A 14288-nucleotide genomic window follows, 5' to 3' on the forward strand; every position below is an offset into this window, starting at 1 on the left:
AAAATTTGTTTTGAAAACAGACACCTGAGACAGAGATCAAGGAAGTTCCTTTGATCAGGAATCTTGTAATTATGTTACACTGATTGCTTTCAGATGAGTATAAAACAGCTTTAACCAACCTGCAGTTGCATATTTTAAATGAAGAAAAGACTACACAGATTATGAAGCAACAAGAGGATTTTTTAAAAAAATTATGATACTACATCCATTAATAGCAGAATGCAAGCATGCAGGACAAGAACATTTTCTTTTTGGGACAAGACTGTGAAATAAATTTCAAAAATCTGTAGGAAAATATTTTACAGTATATTATTAAAAAACAGAACACTAAGCTGGGTTCTGCAGGATTGAAAGTCCCAATGAACAAGTTTGAATAGAAGAACAAATGCGATTATGTCAAAGATAGATAGATAGAAAGGAAGATGAAACAAGTATCTTATTTCCATGGGCAGCTAAAGGATTTTTCTCCTTTTTTCGCTGCTTCCTATTGCATTGCCTGAAGAGCTCTAGAGATAACCAACATCCTTCCAATGACAGAACAGGGGACAGACTTGGTACCAATCTCTGCTGTTCACCTGGTCAGAAGTTTTGCAGCAGAATACCATGAAATATTCTAGCAGGACACTACTCCTGAGGCTTATTCCCACATTCCTTCTTCTCTGGGAGCTGAGGCTGTAGGTGCCACCTTGAGCCTGTTGCCTGCTGGCAACCACAAATACAGTCTTTCATTTCCTCAGAGTACGGGCAGTGAGAAAGAGTTATGTTTACGTAGCAAACAGAAGGTCACAGAGCGCAAGGGGCACAGTAAGCAGAGCCTTAAGGGCAGCTATGTAGGCATCAGAACAAGTGCCAGAAAGAGCAGCTTTGAGATACCAGTGGCTACTCAAACAGTATTTCTAAGAAAACATCAGAAAACTATCACAGAAACTGGAACCAGGCAACCATAAGAAACAAGAGTTACTTTTCACAGATGCTAAGCATACTGAGTTTATAGGATCACACCTTGTTTGTGGATACAAACCTATATATATTTGACATACATTTTCCATATGTAGAAGGTTGTCATTACCTTCCAGAATGGAAAGAGTTGAGTTGGTGCCTAAGCATGTGCAAATAACAGTGGTAAATGTTAGACCTTAACAGTCGCAGTAAAGAATAACATTTCAACACATGCATTTCAAAGAAAACGGGGAAGAAACCTGGCATTTAATTTCCATTATTTTATAAAATGCATATTTCAGAAACAATTCACTCTTGCAATTTTACTAAGCAGTACTTCCTTCTTCCATACAAACAACTACAACTTCATAAAGTGATACAGGGATATTTCACTTCAAACATCCATCACATCAGTGAAAATACTGTGCCTTTATTAATGGAAACATGCTTTATTTTTAAAACAATACTATACATTGTGTTGAAATATACTGTGGTTATAAATCTCATTTTAAGCTATCATTGAGGTTATTTTAAATAAAAAAGAAGATGTTTTCATTACGCAGATATATAACTGAAAGTACAACTGTGAATGTATTCTTTAAATATAAGTTTTATTTGCAAACATAGACTACAGAAATAAAGTAAATTTGTCATGATAAACAGAAACAATCTGTCAAAATAAGTTGTTTTTTTTTAATCCACTGCACTGGAAACACCCAACATTAACTGAATCCTTGTCATTGGATTTCTATAAATACTTAATTGCTTAAATACAATAAGGATGTTCTTCTATTATAAGAGAATTGTGCAATCCTTACAAGAGGATATTCATTACTTTCTAACCATCTGTCACTTCAGTTCTCCAAACACCACACCTCCCCAAAAAATCTAATTAGTTTTTATTCAGTCACACATTATAAATGATGCTAGCGTGGATACTGAAAATGTAGTTTAATGAAGTTAATATCAAGGCATAATGGAAGGCGGTTTGCTGAACAAAATGGACCAGAAGGCAAAGAAAGGAAAAGTCACACCCTGCTAATTGTATTATACATTTTCCATTTCCTATTGACTAGGAAATTAATGGCTAATAAGGAGGAAAAAGAGGGCAAATACCTCATTGTAGATCAACTTACAGGTAGTAAAGTTTTCCAGCAGCAGGAAGCACTCGTTTCCTGTAGTCTATTCCAGAATCAAGCAGGACTGTGCTGCAGTATTTCTACAGAGACAAAACAGAAGAGCTTTCCTCAAGTCACTGCTATATTTATTGCCTGTATTAGAGAGAAGACACACTGCTGTGATAAATCGTCAGCATGAATACCATCTATAAAGCTGAAATAAGACCACGGAATTGAAGTCTCTCTTGTAATTATTTAAGCAAAGAAATAAGCTAGAAGACATTCGCATATTCAAAAGAAAAAAAAGTGACCACCTTCAAAAGTCCAACAATCAGAAAATTAATATACATTGGAAGCAAGGGGAATGAAAGCAGGGTGGTCATTAATAGTGCTCTCTGGGAAGTGCTTTACAGGGGGCAGGGGGACAGAAATAAATATTTTGACATTAAGGCATACAAATTTAGAATTAGAAAATTAGGAGTGATAAATATTTAAAAGGCCACAATCAAATTCTAGCAACGGAGACGACTCAAATTATTTTTACTTTATCAGCTAAAAATAATTTTATCTTTTCATGCTACTAAGACGATTAAAATTTTTGAGTCAAACATTAAATATATAAACCAACCTAAGTCTTGCTACAAAATGGACTAAAGTCTGACTTTACTCAGAAAAGAAGCTTTTGTTTCTCTCTCTCTAAAAAACCTTCAAATTTCTGCGTGTGATATAAATACTGCTGATTAGTCTTCAAGTTTACTGTCACAATAATTGCTCTCGCTAAAAAACTCAAAACAACTAAAGGGTGCATTTTTTGTTTCAAGATCTGATGTTGGTGGAAAAATTCCCATTAACCTCAGCGGGATCAAGATTTTGCCCTCTGGCAAAGGGAATATATCTCTGCTTATCTCGTTACTACTGCCAATATATACAGCTTCTAGGTGCTATATAACTACAAGCAAAAGAAGCTGTAAAAGAAAGGGAGAAAAAGCTTTGATATTTTAAAGATATCTCTCTATCAACAATTTAATTAAAGCAATGAAACCTCTTTTCTGCAAGTAACTCAACACCATTTAAACTACTTCAGTAGCATGTGGATTCTAGCAATCCAAACTACACTAAATTAGTCTGCATCTTCACTGCACTATGAATGATTAGTTTATCTCTAAAACTCTCATTAAGATTTCATATTTTGTATGCCGGAAATCTTTCAAAGTTTCCTTGAGGCTGTTCAGATATCAAAATTGGAAATGTCAAATCTCATTGACAATGACTATACTGCAATGGCGGGGGGGGCACCACTTATGTTTTAGGAGAACTACCATCAGCAATTTAAGGAACTATGGCCCTTTAACAAATGCATTACCTCTGTAGGACTTATTGATTATAAATAGGTGCAGGAGTGACTAAAGACTCACTGCATTAATTTTTTGCCCTTGTGTATTAGTGAAGATTCTGTACATATTTTATCCCTCCAAATTTCCTGCAGAGATACACAGCTAAAGAAATAAGATGAAAAAAAAAATCATCCTGAAAGCACAAAATCCCAGGAAAATCCAAGTATTTTTAATTCTAGTAAGTGAAAAAATCATACTAATCAAATCATTACATTGGGCTAAGGCTACTGTAAACCCAGTAGGATTGGTGCTACAGTATTATTATAATCCATTCCCTTTCTGCTGGTGAAAGCAGACAAAGAGTAACACAGCAGCAGAAAAAAAAAGTTCCCGAGGCATTTAACATGCACAAGGGAGGGAGGAAAGAAGTTTATGCTTTTCTTTGGCATCAGTCTGGTAGTCAAGGCTAGAAGGTGGATTCTTGAAATTTCACAGCAAAGCTGGTGTATTTTGCTTTTCCTTGCCAGGCCTTGATGCTGAGCATCTTTCCCTCTAGTGCTTTATTCTTCTGAAGAAGTAGATGAGCTCAGGTGTTATTTTCTTCATGTTGGTAGGAGAAAATTACTGACTTCAGCTATCAGGACTGTGAGGTTGTTTAGATTAACTTTATTCAGCCCCATCTCTCTGGCCTTCAAGAAGGGTCTTCAAACTCCACCACTTTTTCAGGGTGTTGCGCTATATATACACTGAAGAGTAAATACAGAACTACATATACTTTTGAGTGTGTGGCAAGGTTATTGTATAGCTAAAAGACAAAAGGGTGCACCTGAAACACTGTAGTTGGTGTAAATTTATTGCGCTGCTATTAATAGTGGTGCTTGTGGCTCACCTAATGACTACAGAGTAAAGCAGACATGCTGAACACTTAAATTCACACTGCTAACAGGATGAAATATGCAGGTCACTGAGGTTTGCTGAAGTATATATCAACACTCAGTGCTACAATATTATAGTCCACTTGATTTCTGCTAGCAAACTTACCATGGCTTAAATGCCATGACAGTCTTATACGAATGACTCCATGATAATTTTACAGTGAATGAGTTCTGGAGATAAGATCTGTAGCTGTGAACGCTATCAAACATAGTCATGAAGTAGGTGCATTTCTTCAGCCTTCCTTTGCTTTTCTCTTTCTTTGAAATAATTAGCATTATCACTATTTAGCAAAAATTGCTAGCATTAGTGATATTAGTTAAGAAGGGCTTGTGTGCTCAAAAGCTTACCTAAGTTTTGAGGTCTTTTTCAAACTACAAGCAGTTAACTTAATGAGAGATATTAATTTTCCCTGCAATTGTTGTCTCATATGTTTACAATAACATACTACTATTGATTCTAACATGCTATGATGTTACATAGTTTATTTTGAAAAATCCATTAGACACACACATCTGGGCTATGATGCCTTTCACCCAGAAAGGCAATAGCAGCATCCAGCTCAGAAATAATATAAAATATAGTTATTACAGTTGTTTTTTTTTTTTCCTTAGCAAGCAACACGAAGAAACTGGAAAAAGAATTCTGATACACAGAAGTGTTCTGTATCACATGATAATAAGCATAACTGTAGGGGCCAGTTTGCTGGAAAAGAGAGATACTAGCCTCTTTGGAAGATATTTGGTATTTTACTATTCTATTCTTTGGATGCTCCTAATTCATTTTCCTGTAGCGGCCAAAATGAACTGCCACTGGGTTTTTTGGTTTTGTTTTTATTTGGGGGGGGGGGGGGGGCTTGATTCTGTCCTATTCTTCATCTACAGCTCTGTCTTCTATTTTCCAAACCAGAATTCTCAATCAAGTTCTGTTTTATGTTTTACTTCACATCTCTAGCATAATTTTCATTTATTACTGTCTCCAAAACCAGACTTGGACCTCAAACTTTTTTTTTTTTTTCTTTTTTTGTCTTTTCTCCTCTCCAGACTGATGGTCTGCTTGCAAGGTACTCCAACTGCTGCTCATCAACCTATGTTCTAAATAAACATAAAATAACCACAAGATTTCCTAACCTTTTAAAGGGTCATGTGAATAAATATCTACCAGTGTCCATCATTAATTATTTTTACTGAGACGCTTCCAAGCTCACTCACGCTAATTCTGTCAGACGGCCATTAAAATAAAACATTACAATCTGTGTAGCAACATGCTCCCAGGAAACGTTCCTTTAAAACACGATTGCTATTGTTAGATCATAAGCTTTGTAGGATAGGAACAACCTTCTCCTTATGTGAATTTATGACAGTACAGCACAGATCTATAGGTGCTACTAGAAAATAGCACAACAAAACCAAACAAAAAGCATGAATAAAGAAACCAATCATAAAATGATAACGTGGAAGAAACGGATGCAACAAAATAGCACGAAAGCAAGCACTGGCACTATTTACATAAACTCAGCTCTCACCCATTAGAGCACAGAAAGGATATGACAACTAAAAGACAGTAGTGGGAGGACTGCTTGCCCCACTGGGCAATAACAACAGCATTTCTCATCCATGTGAATAATATATGGTGGAGACTGTTCTACAGGGGGATTCAGAACAGGATTACCTTTACTCAAAGCAAGATTTGAAAAGGTGACAGAGAAGCTGTGCACAGAGTAGAGATCCAAAAGTTTCTCTTTTGAGGATTTACTAATGTAGACAAGGCTGGCCACTGAGGTCTTTTGCTTCTATACTTGTAAACATTTACTTATCTGCGTCACAGGAGCATAGAGAGTCATATTAGCAAATAAATTTGTCAAGAGAAATGCTTTAAGTACTAAGATAGCATATAATCAGAACGTATTTTAGAAGAAAAAGCACACTAAAAAAATGCATACTGCCAAGCTAAAGACTTAAATTATTAGATTTATAGAAATGAAAAACACATATGGTTGTACAGTGTGGAGAAACCAAGTACTGCTTACAACCATAAGAATGAAATACTGAGCATCACAGAGGGTGCATATCTGAGTACCACAGTGCATCTTCTCTCCTGTTTACAGACATCACTGATATCATACTCCTTCACTATGAACAAGAAAAACAATACTACCATCTACAAACCCTACAAATTCTAAAAAATGGCAGGCTTCTCTACTTTTTTTACCTTTCATCTTTTTGTAGCACGTAAAAAACCCTAACAGGAATTACATATAGAAGTTTTAGTTTCTCTCTCCATCTTTGGACTAACTTCTCCATCATTGGGCTGATTAAACCCTACAGATGTGATTGCATCCTCACACTCACTAATCACTGCCATGGAATCCTAATCAGCAGCCAGAGAACTTTAACTGGAGCCCTCAGATTGTTAGCACTTAATTGTCAAAGCCACAATTGTAACTATTGGCTTATATTTTTTTAGACGGAGATTTAAACACTCAGATTTCATCTACTTATGCTAAACTTCTACTTTTTGTTTGAAATAAATACTTAAGATCAAAGCTACAGCTAGTCTAATCTGTTCTGTGGAAGTATCTACAGTTTCCATTTTCTATTCTATTGAGATATTTGAAGTCTGACTTCTTACCCTATTCAATTCAAATACATAAAATTAATTAGTCATACAATTTATTTTGAAGTAATTTATGTACTTATGTATACAAAGAACAAATACAATTACAAATTGGAAAACACAATTAGCAAGTTAAAAATATGACATGATCATGCACTCATTTTCACTGCAGCGCCAGAAAAACTTTTTATTCCAGAAGGAAAAAAGGCAAAACTTCAAGGCTCAATTGAGACAGAACATCTCAAATGGTATCAATCTTCAGACAGAACAGAAAATTAGACTTTGAGTAAAACCACTGTCTTAAGTTATTAAATATAGATTTGTATAAATACATTTTTCTTCCTGTAAGCACCTCCAGTATTCCTTTGGTTCTGCATTCATGAATGATAGGTATTAAAATGTTTAAAAGGCTCCAGTGATTAAAAGACATAGCATGATAGATTGCTAAGTGGAGAAGCAAAGATTTCAGAAAAGTTCAAAAAGCAGTCAGTTAACTGGATAACCTGGAAGTTCTCATCGTATTTTCCACAAGTCACATAAGAATTTGAAATGTCAATAGATAGCCTTATGGTCTATGTTAGGCACTGTACAAAATGCAATGTGTCTCTCTGAATTCAAAAAATGTAATCAGCTCATGACTCCTGCTAGTGCAGATGAGTAGATACCTCTTAATATTATTTCAGACCACTGTAAGTCAACCCAATTGTTGTTCTCTGTTCTGAATTTTAATGTGGAATAGCTGTGCCCTACACAGGTTAAAACACAAATCCTCCTGTTGGCCCACTGGATCAAGCAAACAATCTGAGGACCCCAGAGAGAGGGGGTGTGTGTATGTGTGTGTGTGTGGAGGGGGGGCTGAGATAAAGGTTAAGAGTGATTCACCTTGGGATGACCATTACCTTAATTCTCTCACTTGCTGAGTTTCCCCAGCCTTTCAGATTCCTGTCAAACCAGACACCTGCAAATGAGGCGGTGGCACTGAATCTGTGGTATCAAATATACTTTCCATACAAGCAAAGAAGAGTATAGTCCTACCCCCAGGCATGCAAAGCTACAGAATTATTACTCTTAGCCTTTCCTAACAACACACTGGAACACCTACTATTAATAGCCATGTCACGGCTAAGCAAGAAGTGCAACTTCTAACCGCTCTTTCTGAGCAGAGTCATAATTCCCACTTAGATATCATTTCCCCTTTTTAAGTCCATCCTCAGTGTCTAACTCTTTGTATTAGCTGATCTCTCTTGCATCGCATAACATGTAGGCACATTATGAGAGCCTTCAGCCTGCAAGAGAGGAAGAGTTCCTCAGTGAAACAAAGCTCACTAAGCCTATTCATTTTCATTTTTCATTAATCGTCCCCACCTAGTGTCAGATTAGCAGCTAGAATTGTATTTCTTTGTTTTTAAAATTGTTATTTAAGCAATCTCAAAAAAAAAAAAAGGTTTCTCCACCCAAAGGATATAGTCACTATGGATGTCTTCTCAAATTATACATAACTGGTAAAAACAAGAAACCTCTCAAGCAAAAATGCTGTGTGCAACAAAGAACTTATTTTCTGACCTACAAAACCCACCACAGGCTTTCATATTGGCCTGGCCTCAAAGTTGTCAGCGTGTGACAATCACCAGTGTGTTTCAGAGTCCAAAACTGGTCTGCCTGTGGTTCACGGGCTGCCCTAGAGGCCAGAGGCAGCCTGGGTGCTGTCCACCAGCTGCCGAGAGGAGCCTAAGAAACGCGGGCTGTGCTCTCCTCTCCCTAGTTCGAGCTCTAAAATAAAATCAACCAGACCATCACTTAGAAGCCAGCCTGGTACAGAGGCAGGACCTTCAAAGGGTTGCTTATTTTATCCATGCTTAAAACTGCCCTTGTTAAAAAATAAATTGCGCTGTAACACTCCTAACTTTCTGCTACATAGGAATCATAAGAATCCAGGCGTACTGAGGTGGGGGAAAAAGGGAAGAGGAATCAGCAGGTATTTTGTGGTATGTAAAACTTGGTCCAAGCATTGTTGGGTACGCATACAATTTTTGTCTTCCTGTTCAGATGTTGTTGAAACAGTAGACTTAAAAGAAAATGTCAATGAATCCTCATAAGCACTATACATGACCTCTAGGGTAATTAGCAATCATTCAAAAGCAACAAGACTAAAATGTTCTATTCTTTATTACTGTCAGCTCTTATCTTGATCAGCATTTTAATAAAGATGGTTCATTGCTAAGACAGTTTCATGAATCAGTCATAATTACATTCTGACACACAGTGAATAGTAAAGCAAAACTAAATATCACTTCATCAACCTTTCTAACCTTTATGCAAGTATTAACTGTAAATAATTTTTACACAATCTTACAACAGAAAATCTGCATATTTCTTAGCTTTGTACATACTCTACCCTAACTGAATTTCTTGTGACCTATACCTGGAAAAAAAAACCCCACACACAATCAGGCATAATTATTTAGTCTTCCATGATATTCAGGTGTTGCCGTTCACAGATCAAATCAACTTCAAGTACAAAAGGCTATTTGCTCTATAAAATAGTACATTGCTTCAAAGAGTTAAACAGCATTATTTTCTTTACAGTCTTTCCCCCCCTATTTTTCAGTTCCTGAAATACTGAAATATTGCAAATTGCTACAATAGCCTTAGACATATTGTGCTTGTTCCTATCTAAATGTTGTAAAAAAAGAATCAGAAAAACTTTGAGGAGAACTTTCAAAATATCACCTAAGATACTGTAAAGTATCAATAAGCCTAATAATGCTTGTGTTAATTTTGGATGACAAGCACATTTTATTTGTGAATTACTTTTAAATCAACTTAGGAAGTGCACAAAAATCTGGAAAGTGAAATACTGACAAACAATTTTTAATATGAATCTTTGTCTTACACTTGCGACAAGAACACCTGCAATCTTAAACTTAAAAATTCAGCATAGAAAATATTTAGAGGTAAAGTATACTAGAAGTTGCACAAATTTACATTATAGCCCTCAAAGACTGAACAGTTAAGAAACCCCATTATCCCTGCTACCACAAGAAACATATGATACAACTTTTCAATAACTTATTTTAAATCTATCTGTAACTCAGCTATCCCCCAAGAAGAATAAAACTGGACAACTAACTTGTAAAACAATCATTTATGAATAAAGTCAAAGAATCTAGAAATTTTCTGTTATGTGACTAATGTTTCAGATATTCAAACAAAAATGAAAGACTTCAGGAGGTGCAGATATGGTTCCTCCGAGACAAGTAGTTTCTCCTTTCTCCAGTCAGGGAACAGAATAATGGCAGAGAGTAAATCTTTACACAGTAAGAATTACATTGAACAGCTCTCTCCATTGCACATCACTTAAACAAACAAACAAACCAACTTCCTTGCAAAGTAAATTAAAAAAAAAATCACTGTGTAAAATCCACAATTTTGTTAAGAACCAATAACGGCTGTAATTTTCAATCTTCTAATAAACAAGCTGTACTGTCCTGTAAAAAGAGATGCCAAGAGTTCACACTGAATTATAACACAGTGTTTCATAAACTACAGGTCAAATTCACCCCTAACGCATGTATTTCAGAGGAATTATACCCTCAATGAAGTTAGTTCGGCAGACTTCTTTTTCGCTGTTGTTTTTCTTGTTAACATTTGATTTGTATTTCTTTTCCTAGTATTAGCCTTTGCTCCTGCCAGAGCTGTTGGCAGGCAGGAAAAAAAAAAAAAAAGTAGTATTGATTTACGAAACTGGATTTCCCAGAAAAAAAAAAAAAACGATTAAGGTCTAAACAAAGGCTAAAGATGGCTTACGCTTAGCTCTGATGAGGTCCACTACCTCATTACCAACAACTGAAAACTTTTGATGCATTTTGTTTCAAGGGAATCCAAAAGTCCTTGCTGCAAAGCAGACTGGGGGGTGCGGAGCCCATTCACCCTTTCTGTATCACAACCATTATGTAAGAAGTATAAAACACTGCCTTTATGCTGCCAAGCCACAATGACTCTTCTTACATCAAAGCATTTTCACCACTAGGGTTTTTTTTTCCCCCGAAATTTATTCAAGCCAAGGGCAGGGAGACAACAATTCATACACACTAATTACACCTAATTATCTATTCTTTTTTTTTTTTTCTTCTTTCCATCAGCTTCAGCCAGTGTTATTTGCTATCTGGGTTTCTCACAACCTCCCCTTGCCCTGTCCATCCAGCTCAACAGCGAAGTCTTTGAAGAAAACAGTTGTGGCTTCTTAGAATTTTAACAATATAAGGTTCAACTCAAATTAAATAATTCTATTCTTAATTTTGACACATTTATGTGTTAAATATGAAGGCCTCTTGGTTAATTTGGCAAATTCCTCACATCTCTTGATAGCTAGAGCTCCTGCTAACACCCTCTCTTGTAGGAGCTTCTCCTCATGCTTTCTTTTCATGATCTAAATGAAATGTTTATTGGATTAAAGTTCTTCTCTACAGACCTCCATGGTGGCCTGTGACAAAGAGCTTAAAAGCCTTATTAATTGGCTCAGGCTTTTGGGGGGAGAGGCAGGACCTCATTTCACATTACATCACAAGCAAATAAAACTGCCACGTGTAATTAGACTAATTTACCCTGATACAGCAAGAATCAACTATTACATATCTATGACATGCTTTGATTTACTCATTTTAATCAGGGGGTGCACTAACCCAGCAAGAATTCAGAAAATCATAACAATTAAAAAAAGGGAAAGGAGAAGACAGGGAGCCCAACACTGAGCTCCAAGAGCAACTATTTCATCCTTAGATAAAGTTTTGACCTGCATCTAAACAAACTGTCCAGGAGGGCGTCAGTGTATGTGTTTACACATACATGTATGTGTGTGTGTGTCAGAGAGAGAGAGAAGTGGAAGCTAAACAAACTGAACAGCTTAGTATCTAAAGAACACACTAAAGCAGTAGCTGCATCATAAAAATATGGTAACAGTTAAATGCTTCTGACCACAAAGTTCAAATACACAAACATAGAAAGCTGTATGCAGAAAAGGCTGAATATATCAAATCTGACACTTTGCTTTCTAAAAACCACCCTTTGTTAGCTAAAACTTTTTAAATTATGTCACATTAAAACTACCCATAAATGACAGCGTTAAGCACAAAAATAATTACAACCATGATATATTTTTATATGTTTAATTAGGTACACTTCTCAAAACAAGATGAGTATTTCTACTGCTTGAAGAGAGAGAGAGAGAAAGAGAGAAAAAAGAAGAAGGAGAACAAGAACAAATGTGCCTTCTACTTAAGAGTTTGCTTGGTTACATACTAAGAAGGGAAACAAAAGGCCCAACATCTTCAGTAATGAAAAAGTCAATTGACAGGCAAAGCCATCACAATATCAAAGGATTAATCCCAGCAATTCTGACTCAGGTGACAGTTCACAGGGGTCAGAGTGGCTGACACTGACCTCAAAAGCAGGTTTTAACTATTCAAGATCCTGAAAGCTGCTGGGCTATCACACCATTAGAATGGAACAAGATGACAAATCAATTTCATCAATGAGATGACTTTTTATTTTTTATTTTATTTTTTTAGAAATGGGCAGATCCACCAATCAACAAATCCGTGCATTTCTAACACAGGTGGCTGGACAAAAGCTGAACACAAAGTCAAAGAAATTTTATATCTACCAAGTGTCTTTGTACAAGCTAACACCCACACATTTCCTTTAGGGACAGTTCTAAACAGTTCTAAAGGTTTTAAACAAGCATTTTTCATATATTCAAAATAAATTATTGGAAAGTGAAAATATTTTTAACTTTCTCCATTTATTGTTTTGTAAGAAAGAGTATATCTTAATTAAAGCTATTCTGAGAAAGACAGTAAACAGAAAAGAGCGTACACACACATTGCTGTCTATTTGAAAGGAGTGTACAACACTTACCGCTATGAGTCATTTTAACTAAACAGTTTGAAAATAAGTAATGCTTTGGTCCCTAATAGCAGAAGAAAAAAATTAAGTCCACTACAGGAAGCTTACAGTAAATTTATGTCTAAATGATAACAGGTTTCTGGTCGCAATTTATCTTCAGTTAAAGCAATATTCAGGTAGCCAAAGCCAATCATTTTATTTTAAAATTGTATCTTTTAAAGATATGCTCATGCAATTTAAGACCCTAAAACCTCCTGCCTTTCAGTTAGAACTTAGTGTAGTGCCAGGTCGACTGCACAAAGAAAACCTGACAAAATGCTGAAGTTACATAACTGGCATTTGGACTTGGCTTGTCATTTAAAAAAAAATGCATGCTACAGTTTCAATAAGTCTTTGGAGCTCAAGAACTGGTAATATAAGCTATAGTTTATACACATCAAATTATTTGAGAAGCTTTCCTTCCTCTTGGTCCAAAGAATTAAATGTTGATCTAGTCACTGAATTAGAATTTCAGAATATGTAACGGTTAATGCAAATATCTTCATTAAATGCCTGCAAAAGTTAAAATGTTGCCAAATTACTTCCAAACCAGCAAATTAAAGCATGCTTTCTCCTTTTTGAAGGACTCACTTCAGATCTTGCATTAAGATGTACAGCTCCATTTGGAAATTATCTTCAAAATGCGTAGAAAGCTTTCATATTTTCATATTGTTTTGCATAAGTAACAATTTTTGAGGGATTTCTGCTCTAAGCATTTGAACAAATTAGCTGTGAGCAATAAATCGTTTTATTTGTCAAGAACAGTGTTCATATAAATCACTTGGGAGTTCCATACAAGTTTGCTTTCAAATGCTCAGAAAGTGATGTTGCAACATATTGAAAGCTCAGTCAGGAGGGACTGAATCTGATTGCCATTACAGAATTAAAAGATTTTCCTTCCAAGTACTTCTTATTTCTGAAAAGCTGTATTTATGAAATTGTGTGGACTGAAGAAGCAGTCTTATCTGTTGCAAAAACCAAGTCCGTTTATAAAGAATATTCTGTCCTGGAGAATTGTAGCTGCCACAATGAACAATCAAATGAGAGAGTTTTCCCCATTTATGGAGACTAATCCTTTAAGTTCCAGGATGAAAGAATCACTGAAAAATTAGGTCTCAATCTACTTAAGTTTTTAAAAGATCTGAACACCTGGGATGGGTTCAGAATTGGACAGAGGACTGCATGCACCACTGGAAGATTTGCCAAAAAAGTCTTACTTGGCCTGTCCAACTACAGAGCCAGGCTGTTGTATCTGGAGCTTTTATGCGGCCTTTAAAAAGGTAACATCAGTTACCTTAATTGCAGCTTCCACTGTAGGTATTCGGCAATCATTTGTCCCCAGTAATCTATCCTCTAGAAAAGCAACACACACAAACCTTGAAAGAGAACTCTCTTTTCTCTAGAC

General features: G+C 35.9%; 1 protein-coding gene across 1 annotated transcript in view; it reads right to left on the reverse strand.

Annotated features, from left to right (window-relative positions):
* AFG1L (AFG1 like ATPase) overlaps positions 1-14288 on the reverse strand; it is a 70935-nt gene that overhangs the window by 22370 nt on the left and 34277 nt on the right. Inside the window, exon 8 of the mRNA XM_067293897.1 lies at positions 2076-2158. Coding sequence (XP_067149998.1) covers positions 2076-2158 — 83 coding nt within the window. The remainder of the gene's footprint in view (positions 1-2075; positions 2159-14288) is intronic.

This window comes from Apteryx mantelli, chromosome 3, assembly GCF_036417845.1.
Source record: "Apteryx mantelli isolate bAptMan1 chromosome 3, bAptMan1.hap1, whole genome shotgun sequence".
Lineage (NCBI taxonomy): Eukaryota > Metazoa > Chordata > Aves > Apterygiformes > Apterygidae > Apteryx > Apteryx mantelli.